This window comes from Sceloporus undulatus, chromosome 5 (assembly GCF_019175285.1).
Source record: "Sceloporus undulatus isolate JIND9_A2432 ecotype Alabama chromosome 5, SceUnd_v1.1, whole genome shotgun sequence".
NCBI lineage: Eukaryota > Metazoa > Chordata > Lepidosauria > Squamata > Phrynosomatidae > Sceloporus > Sceloporus undulatus.
In genome coordinates this window covers 8618718-8641368 of record NC_056526.1, presented here as the reverse complement: position 1 = coordinate 8641368, position 22651 = coordinate 8618718, and the positions used below count along the sequence as shown (strand labels likewise).

At 40.9% G+C, this 22651-nt stretch overlaps 1 protein-coding gene across 2 annotated transcripts in view; it reads right to left on the bottom strand.

Moving 5' to 3' along the window:
- Nucleotides 1–22651, bottom strand: part of TAF3 (TATA-box binding protein associated factor 3) — a 178936-nt gene that overhangs the window by 29845 nt on the left and 126440 nt on the right. The window contains exon 4 of one of the 2 annotated variants that reach the window (XM_042468810.1): nucleotides 15892–15977. In XM_042468810.1, the coding sequence (XP_042324744.1) occupies nucleotides 15892–15977 (86 nt within the window). The remainder of the gene's footprint in view (nucleotides 1–15891; nucleotides 15978–22651) is intronic. The other variant, XM_042468811.1, reaches the window with a different exon arrangement.

Sequence of the window (22651 nt, the reverse complement as noted above, 5' to 3'; positions counted from 1 at the left end):
AATGAAATGAAAGTAAGTTTTGATGCAAAGCAAGAGCAGCTCCATAAACATGTTCTGGTGCTTTTTCCAAACCAAACATACCTACCCATGTGCTTGTATTTAGGGATCTTGGCTCAACCAAGTTTCCTAGACATGTTAATGTATTTAAAGATGCATGCTGGTTTGTTACCCACCCTGTGTTTGTAATGCAGATGCAGATGCAGCAAGCATGCTTTGTAGTATTCTAATTATCCCTTAGCTTTATAATACTAAAAGGTGAAGGAAATGTAATTTTATTTAGGGAGACAGTCAGCGGAGTTCCTTTCTGTGCCACCAAATTGTGTAATGGAGATATCCCCACAAGCCTTCATCTTCAGCTCTATGCCCTTGGCATGATGTGTTTTTGTTTTGCTCCTGCTGGTTTATGCCTGGAACCCAGCTCAAGCAGGTACATGTTTAAACCTGCCTGAAGTCCTCTCCTTTTTAAAATTAAGATTCACACATCACACATGCACCTCCAACGCTCTTGTGCAAGAGAGAGCAGAATCAAAGTATCTTGCATCCAGTAATTGGAGGGCTTGCTCTCCCCCCATGACTCAAACCTCTTTATGGATTCATTCTGGGAGTCACGGCTTGAGTGTGGCCCAACAGCAAAACAAAAATAATTTTGCTTCAGCTCCCCACCTAATACAACCTAGAGGAATAATTGGTGTGGTGCTTCTGTAATTAAAAAGAGGGAAGAGGACATTTCTCATGTTTAAATACGGGGGTGCCTTTAGGAGAAAACTGGGGGGTGATTGCTTAACCCTTTTGAAAATGACATGTTTATCAACAAAAGCATAATTTATTGCCACATCTGCTTGAAAAAGAGACAGCCTAGTCATCCTACTCACAAGACCAAATGCATGGATTTATACCGAACAGGCCTTTCTCTGCCTGAGGAAATTTCTAACTGTGTCAGTCTTAAGACAAAACACAGAGGCCCCAATCCGGAGGCAGGCTATTATGTTAACATGCTGTTGAACAACAACGATGGGGGTGTTGGTTGCAACAGGATTTAAATATGAATAACTTTCCCTAGATTGGGTTATAACACAGTTTGTGATTCTTCAAGCTGAAACCTGCAAGGTGATTTTTGTTATTACCTATTCAACACACATGAAGCACTGCAGTTACACAAGCAAAGAACAGAGAGATTTTTCTCATGATGGAGGATATGATCTACTACTACTACGACGACGACGACTACTACTACATTTTCATCTTGCCCTTCCTCCAAGGAGCTGAGAGCAGTAATAATCTAAATTCAGCAATAAAGGATAACACAGAGGGAGAGGAGAGGGGAAAGAACAATAAGCAGTTGATCAATATTAGAAAATATGGTTAAAACTTAGCTGCTGTTGGGAAGGAGGAGAGAAGCATTAAGCCTAAAGCCATGTAAAAAAATATGAATTTTGAGACAGGATTTGTTATGTGTTTGTGTGTTGTTGTTGCTATTGTGTACTATCAAGTCAGCTTCTATTTATTTCAACCTTATGAATGAGATGCTTCCATGATACCTTGTTACTAGTGTATGAGAGAGATGGAAGCATATCCAGTTTCAGAGGGCATTATGCACACTTTCTTTTCCTCTGCACAGAAATTTGCACATATTTTGATACATACTTCTGATTTACATACATACTCTTTCAGAATTTTTTTTAAAAAAAAAACACTTCTCCAATCAACTAAAGAGTGTACATATATATTCGGTTATACACTTTTCTGAATGGATAATTCAGAAGGGGGGGAGAGAGGGAGAATCTGACACTGCTAGCATTCTCCAGCTGATGGGAAAGCTCCAGATAATGGGTTCTTGTTTTGGAGTTGGTTAAATTTGTGAATAATCTCAGCTAATGATTTACATGAGATACTATACTCAGAACCAAAGGCAAAGAGCAGTTATCTGGCCTCACTGAGATAAACATTACTTATGGCTGTGCTTAAACCATCTGATGTTGAGGACCACCAATTCTCCACTACTAATGTGCCAAGGATTGGTACCATAATTATGCTCATTGGCTACAATAGTTTATTTCCTTCCTGGAAACTCTCCAGTGACAATGGAAACACTCAATGTCTCCCTGCTTCCCCAGAAAATAGGGCATTTCCTAATTTATTGTTGTTGCATGCTTTCAAATCGTTTCTGACTTGCGGCATCTCCTATCATGAGATTTTCTTGACAAGAGTTGTTCAGATATATCTATCCAAACTGGGCTGCTATTCCCACTGTCTACAGGGAACAACCCTTTCTGTTCTGAGCAATGGGTGCCCCTTACACAATAGCACTGACTTATTTCAAGGAATTAAACAAGCTATCATTTGTACATAAACCCCAGGATGTTTTAAGGTTGGACTGAAGGCCACTATCCCTCTCTCCAGAGGTGGAGGATGTATTAGAATGGTTTGCCCACGAAGGCTGATGGAACCCATCAGGTTCCAAGAAGCCCTAGGGGGATTTATAGTTGGCAGTGCCGGTGATTCTGTCAAAGCCCTGGTTAATATGTGGAACAACAACCTTACCAGAGCTATTGACACGATCGCTCCCAAGCGTCCTTTCCAAGCCGTTAAAAACTGTAACCCTTGGTATACTGAAGACCTTAGACAAATGAAGTGGGTTGGACAATGACTAGAGCTCTGTTGGCAGAAATCTCAACTCATATCCAACAAGATACTTCACTGGACCTTTCTTAGGTCCTAGCAAGTGGCGATAGATGCAGCTAAGAAATCTTTCTACTCTGAATTTATCGCATCTATGAAATCTCATCCAGCTGAGCTGTTCAGGGTAGTGAAGAATTTAACTCAACTACCTCCTACCCAGAACCCCTTATTAGATTCTTCTAAAGCCTGCTGTGACACTTTCAATGACTATTTCACAGATAAAATCTCTTGGATAAGAGCCGATCTGGACAGAAGCAATTAGAGAGGCATCCGGTGCCTCTGCCATTACTGTTAGACTAGATCAATTTGAGTTGGTAAGTACTGAGGACGTGGACGAGCTCCTTAGTTGTATGAAAAAAATGACTTGCCCTCTCGACCCTTGTCCAACTTGACTGACCATCCAGGGGGTGATATGATCAAGCTGATGCTGACAAACATAATTATTGCATCTTTCAGGGAGGGCACCCTGCCTCCTTGTCTTAAGGAGGTAGTGGTTAGACCACTCCCAAAAAGCCCTCCCTGGACCCCTTGGACAGAAATAATTATAGGCCAGTATTGTTTTTGCCTTTTTTGAGGAAGGTGATCGAGAGGGCAGTCGCTAATCAACTACAAGCTGTCTTGGAAGAAACTGATGTTCTGGATCCATTTCAAATCAGATTCAGAGTGGGATACAGAATGGAGACAGCCATGGTCGCCTTAGTCAATGATCTCCGCCTGGGCATCAACAAGGGAAGTGTGACCTTGTTGGTGCTCTTGGACTTTCAGCAGCCTTTGATACCATTGACCATTGTATCTTTCTGGAATGCCCGAGAGAGTTGGGTATCGGTGGCAGTGCATTGCAGTGGTTCTGGTCCTACATCTCAGGCAGATTCCAGATAGTGTCGCTTGGGGACAGTTGTTCAGCCAAGAGGGAGCTTAAATCGGGCATCCCTGAAGGTGTGATTCTGTCCCAAATTTAACATTTACATGAAGCCGCTGGGCAAGATCATCGGCAGACATGGGGCAGGGTATCAGTACGCTGATGACACCCAAATATACTTCTCTATGTCTCGGACTGATGCAGTGACTAAGGATGGCATCTCTCCTCTGAACGCCTGTCTTGGGGTGGTAATGGACTGGATGAGGAAAAAACAACTCAAGCTGAATCTAGGTAAGATGGAGGTACTTGCTATAGGAACCCCGAACCCAGGAATGGAGTTATGTCCACCAGTTCTGGATGGGGTCACACTTCCCTGAAGGACTCTGTCTGCAGTTTGGGGTGCTCCTTGACTCGTTGATCCAGCTGACAGCTCAAGTGGATGCGACAGTCAAGAGCATCTGTTATCAGCTTTGGCTGATATGCCAACTGTGCCCCTTCTTGGAGCAGAGGGACCTTGAAACAGTAGTACACGCACTGGTACCCTCTTGATTGGACTTCTGTAACATGCTCTGCTTGGGGCTATCATTGTGCCAAGTTCGGAAACTTCAGTTGGTACAAAACATGGCAGCCAGACTGATTATGGGTACTTCTAGAATTGATCATATAACACCAGTCTTGAAGTCCCTTCATTGGCTCCCAATTAGTTTCCGGGCTAGGTACAAGGTGTTGGTGATTACAGTGCGCCCGCGTTATACGTGGGTTTGAACATATGCTCAAAGCTGCACAGGAGCGTGTAGGGCGCAAGGGGCGGTGCATCCCATTCGTGTGATGAACCTTGCCTGTGATTCCAGTCCGGTGGTTGATGGATGAAGATGTCGGCTATCTCTCCAACATAGGAACAGAGCGAAGCTCCAAACACAAGCTTTCGGCTTGCTTGGAAGAATGCCTGGAGAAACAGCTGCTAGATCAAAGAATCACTCTCCAGCAGTTCACTGCTAAGAGGGCTTTATTGCTTTGTTTCAGATAACACAAGCTAATCACCACTATACAAAATCTCTTACCAACCAACACACCACACTATCTCAAACTCCCACAATCCGACAGCACAGTATTTTTGCTTATACTGTATACAGAATTACCATGAGGCGACCACTAAGCCCAGCCTCTTTCTATACAAGTTGCTCTGCACCACAGACACCAATCCCTCTTGAGACTGAAGACACAGCATATTTACATTCAGTCCTGCTCAGTTGACCTTGAGCATCCGGCTGCTGCTCTGGACTCCAGCTGTAGCCAATTTAGGCTTCTGCAACCATTTGCCACATCTGAACATTTTCACCTTCAATACATTAACACTCCTATGGTGTACGCCCTGTGCGCAGCCGCCACACCGCTGCGGACACGAGCCCCATTTGTTTGAATGGGGCTTGAGCATCCGCATTTTTTCTCTTAGGCGGGGGGAGGGTCCCGGAATGGATCCTCCCCATAAGAGAAGGGCGGACTGTACCTTTAAAGCCCTACATGGCTTTGGTCCAGAATACTTGAGGGAATGCCTTTTTCCGTATTGTCCGTCCCACACATTAAGGTCCTCTGGGAAGAATCTATTACAGCCTAAAAAAATCTAGGCTAACATCAGTTTCCCAGAGGGCCTTCTCTACTGCTGTTCCAAAATTATGGAACAACCTGCTGGAGGAGATCCGCCACATTTCTATTCTTCTTCTTCTTCTTCTTTATTTATATAGCGCTGTAGATTTGCACAGCGCTGTACATAAAAACAACAAATATAAAAGAGTAAACCTGCCTATGGCATACAATCTAAGAAATGATAGGATAATACAAATAAAACACATAGCAATACAGGAAATAATTCAATAAAACAGGCAACAAAAAGAACATCAGATAGCAAGTGACAATCACGCAATGTCTGGGAATGCTTCTCTGAACAGAATGGTCTTCAACTCCGTTTTGAAGCTGGTTAAAGAAGTGATGGCCCTTGCTCGCGAGGAAAGAATAATAATAATAATAATTTGTTTTATTTATATACCGCTATTCCAAAGATCATAGTGGTGAACAGCAAGTAAGCTAATTAGCAAGTAAGCTAATTTGCCCCCAACAGTCTGGGTACTCATTTTAGCGACCTCGGAAGGATGCAAGCCTGAGTCGAGCTTGGGCCCTTTTGCTGGTCTTGAACTCACAACCTTGTGATTTTGAGTGAATGGCTGCAGTAGAGGCATTTAACCACTGCGAAGGTTCCAGGAGTGAGGGGCAACAAGTGAAAAGGGGTGAATCCTAGATTCTGACAGCTTTTAAGAAAGCACTCAAGACAGATCTCTTCCTGCATGCCTTTCCAACTTAGTTACCCCTCCCCAGATACAGAGATATAGATCTGGATACGAACCTGACATGAACATGATCACACTTATGAAAAATGCCTCCTCATTTGCTTATTTTCCTCCAAATTCTAGTTGATTGTTTTTAATGCTTTTATACTATGACTGTTTAATCCTGTTTTAGCAGTGGGAATGGGGGGTGGGTATAGGGATTGATTTCTTCTTGGATTTTATTGTAACGACGTATTTTACTGTTGTAACCCGCCCAGATTCTCTGTGATAGGGCGGGCTAGAAATATATTATTATTATTATTATTATTATTATTATTATTATTATTAATTTCTAAAGGGCCCTGAAGACAGGTAGAATAATTTTAGGCATCATGTGGACAGAACTGTTTTTTATGTCATGTTTATTGGAATTTCCAATGTGCCAAAGAGTTAGGAGATATTTTTTTAAAAATACTCCCTTGCTTGGCATCTCCAAAGCAGAACAGACAGTCCCATTTTGCACTTGAAAACCCAGACAAAAAGATCAACTAGAGAAAAGGGATTTGAGTGCTCTGGTTTATTCTATTCATGTCACTCGGTAATTTTAGGAAAGGGGAAAAAACATCCAAGTGAGGAAAGATGTTGAGGCGGCCCACATTTCTAACATGACACTGTCTCAACGCACTGACAATTACTCAATGCACTGTTTTATTTGCTATGTATAAATAAAGGAGAATGAAGAAGTTAAGCCCAACCAACCCCAGAGTCTCTGGACAGAATAATATGTATTAAAGTAACTACAAAGCCATCAGCATTTAATTAATTAAATCCAGAAAAAAAAAATCTAAATTCTGGAACCTATCCATCTATCAACTTAGGGCTCCTTCTCCCCCAGAGGAGGAAAGACCAGTCTAAACAAAAAATCCATCAATATTTCTCTAAACCTGTCTATTCTCTTTGCTGAATGCAGAGAAAAGGTTGAAAATGGGCACACTAACATTTCAGAGCTGTTGTCCCACTGTTAACACTTAGCCATTCATTGCTGAGTGAGCCTTTGTGTTACAACTGGGCGAACATTCGGAGTACGAACAGCAGAAGACGCTCACAGCCAGGCCTGCATTGTCTTTCTTGCGTCCCAGCTGTGTCTTAAACCTTCTCCATTTTTGTCTCCCAAGTATCACTTGTTCCCTGTCTCCCTTTCTCATTCCACAGTCAAGTTCTCCTCCAGAGCTTTCTGCTGAATGGGCAGTGTCTCACAAGGTAACCAACACCGCCCACAGCTGCATCCCACAATAGCTCCCTCCTGCTTGCATTACAGCTTGTGGAAGACTTGGTCACGGTGCCCTAACTATGGCAAACACTGGTCCGATTCATAAAAACCGTGCAGGAGGAGGGGCTTTCCAGCAGGATCCCTTTACCTGTTTCCCCACCACAAAACAGGGAACTAAATGGAATGGGTCGTGGGCAGCTTTGGCCTGTAATGCAATCTCACTGTCTGACAAGTCAATAAAGAGACAACCCTTCCCTCCTGAGCCACACATAGAGAGCCAAGGTTAGAGGCAAACACAGTTTGGATAGGCCTACACAGGGAGCTTAATGAGCCCCATTATTTGGCTATTGTGGGCAAACACTATGAAGCCAGTAATCTAAATTACCAAAGTCTGAATAACTTGTCGCTAAATGGCACACTGAGTTCAAAAGAACCCTTACAATGATCCCCTTATTTTGCCTTGCAGAGGAGAAGTATTGTCCCACCAAAAGCCTAGAGGTAAGAAGCCACTGAGAAATTCTGGCTATTTTGAACATTTTAAGCACCAATGATATAAATAAAAACCATAACCTTCTGCAATGTCTAAATACAACACATGGATGCATTTAATAAACAAAGCATTTTTATTTTAAGCTCCTCTATAAGCCATGATGTTAGACAATGATGCATAATGATTTTTAAAAAGAGGCAATGCATGAGGAAGCTCCAGATTGATTTGTCCAGTAATTTCCCTCATGATTCCCTCATGATTTTTCAATTGCCCAGCTTTGAAAATTCTGGTGTCAAGGCTCCTTCAGGCCTCTTCACACTTAGGTAGTGTTACTTTGGTACCTGCTATTTTGGTAAACTCATAAAGTGAATCAGAGAGAGAGAGAGAGAGAGAGAATCGCCTTACTCCTGGGGGAAAAAGCTGAGAAGCAGCAGCAGTTAGCCCTAGGTCCCTAGTCCACATTTTCTGTGCATTTGTTATTTATAGGAGTAGAATTCAGCGATGTAGCTATGTCAGTCTGGAATATCAGTATGCAAAGGGATCTTTTAGCACCTTTGAGACTAACAGTGTAGAAGAAGCTGTAGCATACAACATACAAGACGTTGTAGAATACCTGGTTAATCTAAATGAATATAAGTCTCCAGGACCTGATGAACTACATCCAAGAGTATTAAAAGAGCTTGCTAATGTAATATCGGAGCCATTGGCAATAATCTTTCAGAACTCCTGGAGAACGGGAGAAGTCCCAGCAGACTGGAGGAGGGCAAACGTTGTCCCCATCTTCAAAAAGGGAAAAAAAGAGGATCCAAACAATTATCGTCTATGCCAGGAAAGATTCTAAACAGATCATTAAACAGAGAGTCTGTGATCATCTAGAAGGCAATTCCATAATCACAAATAGTCAATATGGGTTTCAGAGAAACAAATCATGGCAGACAAATCTGATCTCTTTTTTTGATAAAATTACCAGCTTGGTAGATGAAGGGAATGCTGTGGATATAGTATATCTTGTTTTCAGTAAGGCCTTTGACAAGGTTTTCCATGACATTCTTGCAACAAGCTTGTAAAATGTAGGCTAGACAAGGTAACTGTTACATGGATTTGGCCGAACCCAAAGGGTGCTCAACAATGGCACCTTTTCATGCTGGAGAGAAGTGACGAGTGGGGCCCCACAGGGCTCTGTCCTGGGCCCAGTGTTATTCAACATCTTTATCAATGACTTGGATGACAAAATTAGGGGCATACTTATCAAATTTGCAGATGACACCAAATTAGGAGGTGTAGCTAACACACCAGAGGACAGGATTAAAATTCAAAATGACCTGAATAGACTAGAAAGCTGGGCCAAAGCTAACAAAATGAACTTCAACAGGGAGAAATGTAAAGTACTACACTTAGGGCAGAAAAATGAAATGCTCAGATATAGGATGGGGGACACCTGGATGAACGAGACTACGTGTGAAAGGGATCTAGGAGTCCAAGTAGACCACAAGTTGAACATGAGTTGACAGTGTGATGCGGCAGCTAAAAAGGCCAATGCAATTTTAGGCTGCATCAATAATTAATTAATAATAATAATTTGTTTTATTTATATACCACTATTCCAAAGATCATAGCGGTGAACAGCAAGTAAGCTAAGTTGCCCTCAACAGTCTGGGTACTCATTTTAGCCACCTCGGAAGGATGCAAGCCTGAGTCGAGCTTGGGCCCTTTTGCTGGTCTTGAACTCGCAACCTTGTGGTTTTGAGTGAATGGCTGCAGTACAGGCATTTAACCACTGCGCCACCAGTATAGTATAGTGTCTAGATCAGGGGTAGGCAACCTTTTTGAGCCGGGGGCCGGGTTGCTGTCCCTCAGACAACTGGGGGGCCGAAGTCAAAAAATAAATAATTAAATATTTTTTTTAAAAAATGAAATAAATAAATAAACCAGGACAAATGTAGGACAAAATTTTCAAATGGAGGGCATTTTTTTTTTTTTTAAAAATGGAGGGCATGCGAAAAAATTTGCTGATTTTTTAAAAAAATGTTCATATAAATGCATATTTCTGAGGCATCTATAGACAATTGCCCCCCTTGCCCCCCGCTTGCCCCCCCTTGCCCGCCTCCTCTTGATAGGCCAAAGGCCCCCGCCCTCACAACGAGAGGCCAAAGGCTTCGGCGGCAATCGGCGGCAGGACCGGGTGGGGGCCGGTCCCAAGGCCTTGCCGGCTGCATCCGGCCGCGGGCCGCAGGTTGCCTACCCCTGGTCTAGATCAAGGGAAGTAATAGTGCCACTCTATTCTGCTCTGGTCAGGCCACCTGAAATACTGTGTCCAGTTCTGGGCACCACAATTCAAAAAGGACATTGAGAAACTAGAACGTGTGCAAAGGAGGGTGACTAAAATGGTGAAGGGTCTGGAAACCATGCCCTATGAGGAAAGACCAGGGAGCTGGTGTATGTTTAGCCTGGAAAGAGAAGGTTAAGAGGTGATATGAGGGCCCTGTTTAAATATTTGAAGGGATGTCATATTGAGAGGGAGCAAGCTTGTTTTCTGCTGCTCCAGGAGAACAGGACCTGGAACAAGATGCAAGCTCCGGAAAAGAGATTGCCTCAACATTAAGAGGAACTCCTGACAGTAGGGCTGTTCGACAGTGGAACAAACTCCCTCGGAGTGTAGTGGAGTCTCCTCCGTGGAGGTCTTTAAACAGAGGCTGGATGGCCATCAGTTGGGTATGCTTTGATTGTGATTTCCTGCATGGCTTGGACTGGATGGCCCTTGTGGTCTCTTCCAAGTCTATGATTCTATAAGCTATCGTAGACTTGGTCTGTTTCCACAGATGCAGTGAAATGATGCCCTTGGCGCCACAACAAACTACAAACTCTAGGATTCCACAGGATGCAGCCATTACAGTTAAAATGACGTTAGACTGCATTAATTTTGCAGTGTGGTAGCAGCCAAGAACTCTCTCTTTTCAATAAAATCAAAGGAGAGCAAAAATATGGTAGTATTATACCCCCAGACAGCCTAGCGCAGACAGCAGTACATAAAAATCTTTTTTCTTTGATTTTTTTTGGTGTTGTTGTTGTTGTTGTTGTGGAAGTCTTGTAGACTGTATTTTCTTCATTTTGTGTGAAAGCAAGAATGCATAGGATTGATTAAGCCTTAAGCAAGTGTGCATATGCTCAATCAATCCATTATGGCTTAACTATTAAAGCATAACTAATTTATTAAACACATGCATGCCTGCTTTAGGAGCAGGTTTGAGAAAGTATTTGAAAAATTCTACATTCGGCACAAGAATCCCAATGACCATAAGCCATTTTGTAATCTTCCTCAATTAGTTAGTGATCTATCAGGTAACCACACTATATTCTGCCCACCCTAGTGCAAGCCACTAATCAAATTTCTTAGTGCCACAATGTCAAGAGAGCCTTTTCTTTATAGGAAATATGAATATGTCTGCTAAAAAAAAAGTTAACCAGACAATAGTTGAAACAAACCACTCTGTGACAACAATATAGGGTATATGTTCAAATATCTATTAGCAATTTAAGCTCAGTAACTCCACACCAGCCTTTTCTAGATAACCAATCTGAAATGCTTCCCTACAGAGACTGAATAGGTGTTCTTGTGACTTGATAACACAAGAGAACACTCACACATGCACCAGAAGCTCATTCAATTCATACAGAAAAGCAGTCAGAAATTTCTTTAAAAGCCAGCAAACCAATGTCCTGGATCCATTAAGGATAAAATCTTTCACAACAAATTAAATAAAACAATTTATAGAGGCCTGCACTTGAGATAAAATAGATTTACGGGCTGACCTCTTATTCATTTAAAGAACAAAATTAGCTTTAATTGTATTAGAATGGAATCCAGTAAATTTCTTCTAATGTGGCATTTATGCAAGTGTTGCTGTAATTGTTTACTATAAAAGGTAGAAATGCTCTGATTATAATCTATTTTCCACTTGGTCTTACTACGCAGTCAAGGCACTTGAGGGGGAAAAAATTGAAATTTAACACTTCCTCTAGACGGTGCTATCATTATTGAGAAGAGTTACATTGGAATCTCCATTGACCTGAGCACCCACATCTAAAACACTACAGAAGAAATTGATTTTGTAAAAAGCTAGCAAATATTTATATAGGGCTGGTCTTTCCCCTAGAGTACTGCTAGGTAATCATTAAAAATATTGTAATTGTATGAATACTTGTGAATTAAACAGCAAGAGTAAAGAAAAAGTGTTTTCTCTGACTTTAGTTAGGAGCTAATGACTTTGTAAAACTGCTAATCCCAGGATTCGATAGGATAGAGCTACAGCATTTAAAGTGGTGTAGATGCACCATCAGAAGGAGCATTCCTCAGTGTGAAAAAAGAATGCATCTTCTAAGATGGTATATACAAAATATAGTTCATACAAATCTTCCCATTAAAAATAATTACAAGTAAAAACACTGCTCAGTCATTTAAAGTAAAGCTATCTTGCAGTAACTGTACCATCCAGCAGCACAGCAAACAACAGATCTACATAAAACACGATCAAAAAGTCCTCCCCCAAATAGTCTTCTTGGTGCCAAAAAGAACTTCAGTTTGCTGAGGAGAGAGTTCTAGAGCCAGGACACTATCACAGAGAAGATCTCTATCCTCAGTTACCATATGCTTGACTCCTGAGAAGGGCATTATCTTAATACCTGGAATGGTTCGGTTGAGAGAATGTTGCTCTAGAATATGTGGCTGAGACAACAAATTTAGAGTGCATCTACATTGATTGGAATATTCAGCTTACCTTTGGATTTCACTGATCCGCAGTGACCATGGGCTTGTCTCCACACACCAAGGAAGGTTCAGGAGAACTGTCCACATCATTCTTCCTTTCTATTAAATCACAGTATATGCAGCCACATGACCATGGCCCCCAAGGTTTTTTAATTCCCCCCCCAAGCGTGTAAATGTACATATTTCTGAACTCCTCACCTTGGCCTCACACTAACATGGAGGCCACTATGGAGAGTGATCTACACACTGAGGTGAGCATCTGGGTTTCTTCTCAAAACCAGGATAAATCTCCACTTTTTTTCCTCCAGATGAAAGGCTTTAGGTGATAAAAAGCCCAGATCCACCCTGTGTATTGTTTGGATAGATGACTGTGAAAACTAGGTGAGACCATTTTAATTGGCCTGTGTAGCCTAAATCTGCTTACGGGAGCCAACAACTCACCTGACTCCTAGCTTAAGAAGGAGCAGGGAGAGCAGAAGCGAAGGGCTAGAGAAAGAATAGAGAAGGAAGGGAAGTTATACAGCACAGTCTTAATGAGGAACTTGGCATATTTCTGAATGGAGGGGACAGAAGTGGATATACACTTGGGCTGCTGTACCGGACACCAAACACTTAGTACCAGCTCTCCATTAGATAAAGCAAAGCCAGGAATTTAGATGAATATTTAAACAATGTAAAGGATTAGAAATCTCCATCTATTGTTCTCTGTTAGTCTAAATAGCAAAGGACAAACTCTGAGAAAGCATGCTACTTTCTTATCCAAAAAAGGCTCTGTAAGACGGAACTGATGGACCTTAATAGAAACAGTCGGGAGGATGTTTGACCAGTTACCTTAATATACTTATTTGGTGCAAGCCATTTTAATTTCCATCTTTCTAGCAGCATGTGTAAATCCTTTAAATCGATCTGTTTCTTTTCAGATTTATATAAAAAAGATTTTTACATTGTTTCCTCTCCCTCATCCCCAAATATTAATCAAATGGCCAAGTTTAGGAAGTTGTAGAAATGCCAGCCACATAGAATATAAAATCCACAGAAAGCAGTAAGCTTGTATTATGAATGTTGTTGCCTTTTACTTTATAAGATCTGAACTAGATCATTTTAGGTGAGCCCTTCTAGACTGGACTGGACACTTCATTAGGCTAGTAAGCACTACATCAGGGACGACAAACTTATAATCCTCCAGATGTTGGACTGGATTCTCATCAGTCCTTGCCAGCGCCAATGGTGATGGACAATGGGAGCAATAGTCCAATAGCATCTGGAAGGTTACAGAAGTTGCCCACCCTGTACTAGAAGAGACTTTTCTGTTGCAGCTTCCTCCCTAAGACAAATACTGAGATCTTTTCTTGCCTTTGAAAAACAAGCTGATGATTCTGCTTTTTAAAAATGAAACTTTGGTACCTGAGAATTGAATATTTTAATGTTGCTCTGCTACTGCTATTTTGTTATTAAAATAAAACATATTATTATTATTATTATTATTATTATTACACTGTTAAATGATTTTTTCCCTTTTTAAATAAATCTTTGTTGCATGCTTTAGGTTTTATGTGGCTCTTTGCTATAATGAAAAAATAAACATTAAATAAAATGCATTAATATAGAGCAGTTGAAGTCCCTGAATTCTCACTGAATGTACTGTCATGTCTGATGGTTGATCCTTATCCTGTGAAGTGCAAACCATTGCAATCTTCTCTGACTCATTTGCCAATGGCAGATTGTGTCAGTTTCCCACTTCGTCATCTTGCTATGTAAACAGATTCCACCCCTTTATGCACCAACTGTGACCATGCATGCTGTGCTGAACCTGTTGCTAATGATTATAGCTCTTGAGGAGGCAGCACTGCACAACACCCTCCCTTCCACAACCAAATTCAAATTTTCCCAAGTCCAGAGACCTACCTGCTGTGTCTGCTCTTCTAGTTTCTCTTCCCTCCATCTCTCTGGATCACATCTTTTCCCAACTCATCTTGGGACCATACAAAGCCTCTCCTGATCTGAACCCAGACCCGACCCAACCTCACGTGATGCATACCCACTCAGTCTAGCAGCAGTAGTCTCTCTTGTTCTTGGATAGAGTAGCTGGGCTTGGGTGATACCATACTGACCAGACTCTAGGCAAGGCTGGACCCTATACTTTCTGAAGCTCCTCTACTTATATAATCTCTTCCCCTATTCACTGCTTCTCTCTTTCTCATCTTGAGTGGTTGGACTTGGGTAGCTCTGCACTGGAATGACACTGCCTCATTGCTTGTCTCCTCAAGCTTGTCAGTCTCTCCTCTGTTCTCTACTTGCTCAGCCACTGATGGCTGGATTGCTTGGTTTGGTCTAATGCTTTGCAGTTACAGTATAATTGAATTTTTGCTGCTCTGCTCTGTTGTTCTCTGCACATTGCTTTCTCAAACCCACAGAGGCAGGCATAGCAAGAGAAGGAAGCATGATTCCATGCCAGGCTGATGAGACTTTGTCTTCCAACCACCTTCCTCCCCTGGTTAGGACATGGCCCATGAGGAAAAGTCAAATCCTCATTTTAGTTGTAAAGAAAAGAAACCATGATTTAGTTGCTGATAAGGAATTACATACAAGTATTAATTCTACACTCTGGACTAACTTAGAGTGCCCCCAGAGTGCCAATTGGATGGCTCTCAAATTGAACCAGTTGATTGGGTATGTTCACTGGCCTTGACCTACATGCTCTTGACAGCAGTTTCCTTATCAGTTAGGCTCTCACCTGTCATGATCTGTACATGCAGTGAGTCTTGCAGGGCCCCTCCCTTTTTAGATGCTAAGGATTTAGTCATCATCAGAAGGAGCTTATCATTTTCATGGAAAAGGTTAAAAAAGAAATGGGGAGGGAGGATTCTGGGGAATTGTTGTGTGTGGATTTTTTGTGGGTTTTTCGGGCTATGTGGCCATGTTCTAGAAGATTTTCTTCCTGATGTTTCGCCAGCATCTGTGGCTGGCATTTTCAGAGAAAGGAAGAAAATCTTCTAGAACATGCCCACATAGCCTGAAAAACCCACAAAAAACCATGGATGCCGGCCATGAAAGCCTTCAACTTCAAATTGTTGTGGGTGTTTGGGGTGATTTTATTCCTAAAATCATGCCATATTTTAAACAATGTGGGGGGGGGGGTAAGGGACTTGGAGGCCACAAAAGTGGATTTGACATGCAGCAATGGTTGACAGGCCACAATTTCCCCACCTTGTCCCTAGTATAACCTTGCTCTCCTTTAGAGGGCAGAGCAAAATAACTGTCTAGGTTTCCTCCCCTTCCAGAAATAGTAGTTTGAACATGCCTTCTAAGGGGATCCTCACTGATTGAAAACAGAAAGTATTAATTATTATAGGAAATATTATGTATGTTCAAAGAATATACTAATTAGAAAACAGGGCATAGTTTATTGAGTGCTGCTTAATACAAGCAGGAAAGAAAGACACCTGACAAAATCACCCACAACTCATGCCTATCAAGATTTCATCACGTAAAATTACTTGGACTTACATTTTGTCCTGACCAGCTCCCACTTTCAATGTCAGCCTGGGAATCACAGGAGATGGTGCAGGAACAACAGGTTCCACTTTGATCTGCTAAAGGAAACATATTTCACTGTGAAAAATATGCTGCATACTTTACAAAGAAAAAATCACATCGACTGGATCTATACAGGACATCATATAATGAGAAATATTGTATATAGATTCACCATAGAACAGATTCCAGCTGAAGTCATAGAAAGCCATTTGGGAAAGATTACAACATGCCCCTAACTACCTAGTAGATGATGCATTGGCATTTGTTGTTGTGTGCCTTCAAGTCACTTCCAAATTATAGAAAACCTAAGACAAGATCTGTATGGGGAGGAGATGCATTTCACCCAAAGGGTGTCACAACTGAAAAGGGTCTGTCTGGACACCAACCACATAACTACAGATTTCTAAGCAGTAAGTTGACAGTACCTAACTGAAATCAACATAGTAACTTTTCAAAATGAAGTACTACCAATGTTGGTGAGTCTTGAACTTGTTTATTGGATGAAGTTCTTTGACTACTTGTATGCCACTGTGCATGGGAACGTTCCTTACTCTGTATTTACAAATTTGAAGAAAATAATATGGCTCTTATCAAGTGGTAGCCTTTATTTTCTTGGTTGTTTAGGACCTTCCATCTGAAATTGGCCTTTTCCTTAAGAATCCTAAAAAGGCACCTTCACTAACACTTTGCAAAACCATTCACATATAATTGGCTGAGAGCAGGTTAATAAATCAGCAAGGAGCCTTAATAAAAAATAATTAATCACCTTGCTTTCTGTCTTTGGCTTTATGATGGAATGTGACAATTCACAAAGGAGGTTACCTTTCTACAACATTGTTCATTGCCATTTAGGCAACATACAAAAATGGTATTTGGCGAATAACCATGTTAAGAATCATCTTGCAGGATCAAAATAAACCAGTTGCTTCTGGGCATGCACAAGTAGTGTATGAAGACAATGGTTTTCCTATCATGTTTGTCCCCAGAAGCTGGTATCCAGAGATACAGTGCTTGAATTTCATTTGGCTACCCTGACTAGTAGTCATCCAGAGGTTGAAGAAGATTTTTGGACGATTAAATGCAGAACCTCCCAGCCAGGGCTCATTTTGAGTGGGAGACTTGGGAAAGTGTAGTCCCAAAGAGTAACTTTTTACAGTTCTTTGCCAAGCTTTCTCAGACAGTAGCCATCACTACTTGTATTAGTAAATGTCATAAGCCAAACACTAGATAAAAGCACTTCATTTTCTTAACTTTGGAATCTGCTACTAATCAGTTTAATGACTGAATTTGCACTGCAAAAATAAAGCAGCTTGACATTTCTTTAACTGCCACGGTTCAGTGCTAGGAATTCTAGGATTTATAGTTTTGTAAAATATTTAACCTTCCCTATAGGAACATTCTGGTGCCACAACAAACCACAGATCCCAGGATTCCATAGGATGGATCCATGACAATTAAAGCGGTGTCAAACTGCATTATTTCTGCTGTGCAAAGTCAGCCAAAGTATTCCTAAAATCAAATAGAGAGAAAAAAGAAGGCAGCCAAACATATTAATGTTTAGTTAACCTCTCAAATGTAGCCTACCGTCAGTTGCTTTATGATATTCTTCAGCCACACAAGGTACTGATTGTATGAACACCACGCAAAACAGCTTTTAAGAAATAATTTTAAAGGAAACTTTTAAAGCAGAAACTGCAATCAATTAGAAGAGAATGGATGGAAAACATTTTTCCCCTTTCAATGACCAGTTTTCAAGGATAGAGATTCCCTCACACACTGGCTTACTTCTGGAATCAACTTTTCAGATCACCTTAATTTCTATGCAACTGTCACAATGGGGAATCAATGATAAATTCATAATTCTATATTTAAAGAACTGGAGACTAGGAGTTAGAGTTGAATATATGTGTTAAGTGCATGTGAAAGACTATGTGTGTATGTGCGTGCGTGAGAGAAAGAGAAAGAGAGAGAGAGAGAGACAGAGACAGAGATAGACTGATCTTTTTTTAAAAAATAAAATGAAATAACCAGGATGTTAAGGGGACATGAACTAGTGGTGGCTAAAAATTAAAGAGCTGCAATTCTGAAGTAATACTGGGAATTCAGGCCAGCAGAAGAGCATTTACAGTGGATTACTAAGCTTCCCAAATCACCAAAGAGGTAAAGTCCAGCAATATAAGACTCCTTTGTAGCTAACTAAAAATACATTGTCAGTGGATTTGTCCAGTTTTATGTATAAGCAATACTTCTTTCACCTGAACTAATACTAGTAGTCATATAAGCCCCTTATTGCCATGTGCTGCATTTTTTTCCCTTTTTACTAATCTTCAAGGATTTAGCTTCTTTGCCACATACCTCAGGGCACCAACTGATAAAGCTCTAACTCTCCGTTTTTCCAGGACACCAGCAGAGCAGCCTTGCAAAAAATGAAAATCACTCAAGAGATTTAAAAGGGGGGGAAATTTATTTTTAAAATCCTGACTTGCAGCAAAGAGGTGGACTTTTTCTGTCTATTTTTTTCTCTCAAAAAGGCTTATCTGTCAAGATCAGTTTAAATTTTAATTCTATCTAGGGACTCTTTCATGCAGTCTAGCTTTAAAGTTTATCTTTTGACAGGGACTTTTCACCAAGGTAACAGGAAGCTTTGTCAGTGTAATCTGCCCAAGCTTATATTGCTTTTCCTATAATACAATATATTTTAGGGCTATAAAGAATAGACTTTTAATAGGTTATATCATAACATTATAGTCCTAATGGTACACTGAATTACAAAAAAATAATGATCAGAATTGGAAGACAATCATTTCATTTTGTCTAGATACAGCTTAATCATTTGAGAATTGGTGCACATGTCACTGTTCTGGACAGTATCTGTGAAAAACATGAATGCTTTAGATAACAATTAGCAACAATATCCCTATGCAAAGACTACTGCAATGTACAGTATAAGTACTGATTTATGCGTGAATCCAATTCTATACCTAACTGGAATATTATAAGTATGAAAGAGAGGTTCTTAAGTCAAAAACTTCAATAAAAAAAAAGTTTGGGAGAGAACATGAGGGCAAACGGGTATGGTAGATGGAAAAATATGAAAACACACTGCCTGAATCCTCTTTCTATTCCAAATGACCTTATTTTCTCACTAACAGAACTACCCTCTTTCATCTATGTCCCCACAAAGATCTAAAACTTTCCCTTCTCCTGCTCTTCACCTTCCAAATACCCAAAAACCCTGCAAAACCTATTCCCCTTCAGAGGAAGAATTCTGTATCTATGAAATCAGGGGCAATATAAACCCAAGGAAAGCAAAGTGATGGGAACTTCTCTCTCACTCCAAAACACTAAAACACATGGGTAGATTACAGGAACCCGGGAGTACCTGATAACACAACACTGCAATGTATTTATGATAATTTTATGAAAAATAAAGCTGGCAAAGCATAGTTTCAGCAGATATGAACAATCTTTAAGACAAGCCCTCCCTTCATCCACCATCTTAAGGGAGAGAGAGGCAGCCTAGCTCCACCAGGCCTCCCTGGAAGAAGATTAACCAGCCATTAAGAAGCCAGGCCCTCCCTCCAGTCCATCTGCCTTGGTCCAGGCCTCGGAGGTAGAGAAGACTGCTGGACCTCATCCCCTTACCCTCCACCACTCTCTTCTCCTTTTGTGTCGTGTCTTTTTAGATTGTAAGCCTGAGGGCAGGGAGCCATCTAATTAAAAGATTGTATGTACAGCACTGTGCAAATTTACAGCGCTTTCTAAATACAGTGGTACCCCGGGATACGAATTACCCAGCTTACGAATTTTTCGGGATACGAAAAAATCCCATAGGGATTTATTGTTTCGGCTTACGAAGGTTTTTTCGGGTTACGAAAAAACCTCGGCGCTATGCCGCCACCGGAGGGCAGCAGAGAGCTATTTTTTTCCATTAGCGCCTATGGCAATTCAGGTTACGAAGGTTTTTCGGGTTACGAAATTAGCCGCGGAACGAATTAATTTCGTAACCCGAGGTACCACTGTATAACATCTCTTGCTCTCAAAAGCAAACGAATCGCAGATTCCAACTGTTTGTGTCAGCAAGGCAGAAAATTCTATGCTAAAAAGATATTTCAGTTTTCTATGAAAATGTCTGAACTATTGGTTCACAAACTTTTTACCACTGTGACTCCATTTACATCTACATCCAGACGTCACCCCCCATTTGGCACAGTACATGAAAATATTTTGTTTTGCGTCTGTGTATTTTTGTTTATACATTCATGTATATTCATATTTTAACATTTTATAAGGAAATATCATATATACTCGACTATAAGTTGACCTCATGTATAAATTGAGGGCAGCCTGTGGGGCCAAAATAATGGATTTTGATATGATCCGTGGATAAGTCGAGGGTAAAATCCCAGCAAGCATAACTTTCTGCTGATACTAAAGGCTGGATGAATGAGAGAATAGAAGGGGGTCAATGCTTCTAAGAGAGATTGCACTCTTGCCTTTCACCAAGGGATAGTTCTTCTTTTTTTACAGGAGTTAAAGTACAATACTTACATTGACCCACTGATAAGTCAACTCAGTTTTCTGAGGTCAGTTTTTTGACTAAAATTTCTAGACTTATACATGAGTATATATAGTAGCTCCCATCTTCCTCCCCCTTGAGCCAGAGGCTCCAAGTGCTCTTCTTGCCTTTTCTCATTCCCTTCCCTCCAGGACAGAAAAAACGTTGGGAAGAGGAAAGGAAAGGGGAAGAGGAGGAGGGATCAAGGCCTTCAAGTGCCATGCTCCACTTAAGCAACTCTTGCACCTCTCCTGGGGGTCCCTTCCCACGGTTTGATAACCACTGGGCTAAATTAACCACATGCTCTTCATTTTTAATCCCATCCCATCTCTCTTTTTACACTGAGTTAAATCTAATTGTTACTGTCAACTGTAGAATACCCCCCGAATCAACAGAATTAGATAAGTGTTGCTTAATAAGTTTTCATTGCTTCAATTTGTCTACTTTAGTTGGAAGTAACAAACTGGATGCAGACCACTGGGTGCTCATTTTACTGTCAGATCTCATGGCAACCTGGAAGTATGAAATTATATTTTGAATAATTCACTGTACCCGGGAGGAGAACTTGTGGTTTTCCAAATATTGTTGGACTACAGCTCTCATGATTCTAGATTACTAGCCATGATGGCTGAGACTTTTGAGAGTCCAACAACATTTGAAAGGCATAAGGTTCCCAAACCCTACATTATATCATCAACGCTGCACTACTCTATCTGTTGCTTAACATACAAATCTCCTCTATACTGTTCAACCCCCATATTCATGGGATCAATAACTGTGGTTTTATCTACCTGTGTCCAGAAAAAAGGTCTTTCTAAACACCTGGAGGTCCTTCAGCACAACTCTATAGTTAACTTCCACTGGTTCTCGCTATTTGCAGTAAGTTTGGGAACAAATCCACTGTGCATATGGAGGTTGGTCTGTACTGAGCGAAACCACTGCATCTTACCTAGTACTGTTTCCATTGAGCAGTAGTGGGTCTGGCCTGGCCCTTCCCAGACCTGATACTCTTTTAAGTTGGAATTACTTTCCTTACTGGAGACTGAACCTGGGCTCTTCTGTAATATACTCCAATTAATGTATCAGTCCTTCCTAATACATTCTCAGAGCTCAAGTTTCTTTAAAACATTAGTTTATTATGATGTATAGGCCTGAAGAAGCTAATGGAGCAAATATACAGTGGTACCTCGGGATACGAAATACCCAGGTTACGAAATTTTCGGGATACGAAAAAATCCCATAGGAAAACATTGTTCCGGGTTACGAATGTTTTTTCGGGTTACGAAAAAACTTTTTGGGGCTTTTTTCGGCTTTTTCGCACGGAATCGCGGCTTTTCCCCATTAGCGCCTATGGCAATTCGGCTTACGAAGGCTTTTCGGGTTGTGAACGGTGCCACGGAACGAATTAATTTCGTAACCCGAGGCACCACTGTATGTCTTCTTCTGGCAACCTTCAACCTTATAAATTATGGGCCAGTCCCACACGTTTACTCAGAAATCATTCTAACTGTATTTACTACTTATCTGTTCCTTCTGTTCATTTGTGAAAATGAATACAGTACAACAACCACATTATTGCCAGCTTATGCTTTTTATGCTGACTACCATTCAAATTGCAGCCTGGACATAAAATCAAGGCAGTTTAAGTTTAAAGTCCTGACTGAATTGTTGACAAACTACAAGATGACTGAGTACCTAGAGTACTACGTCCAACTGTGGACATCACATCTGTTTAAGAAGGATATCTATCAGTTGGAATAGGTGCAGAGAAGGATGACCAAGAGAGTTAAGGGGTTAGAAATTGGACATTATGAGGAATGGATGAGAGAGGGAGCTGAATATGTTTAGTCTGAAGAAGAGAAAAGTGAGAAGTGACATGATAGTAATCTTTAAATATCTGAAGGGCTGTCATGTTGAAGCTTAGATCAAGCTTGTTTTCTGTTATTCTAGGTGATAGAACCCACCTATGGATTCAAATGACAGTGAACGAGACTCCAATTAAACATTCAGAAGAAATTGTGATGAAATTGTGATGAATCAACATTGGAACAGACTACTTAAGAAGGTAGTGGACATACACCACTGGGGGTGGGACTAGATAGCCCTTGGGGTTATCTAACAAGTCTGCTTCTACTGACTTTATCACAGAGGGAAAATTGGGGGTTTAAACTG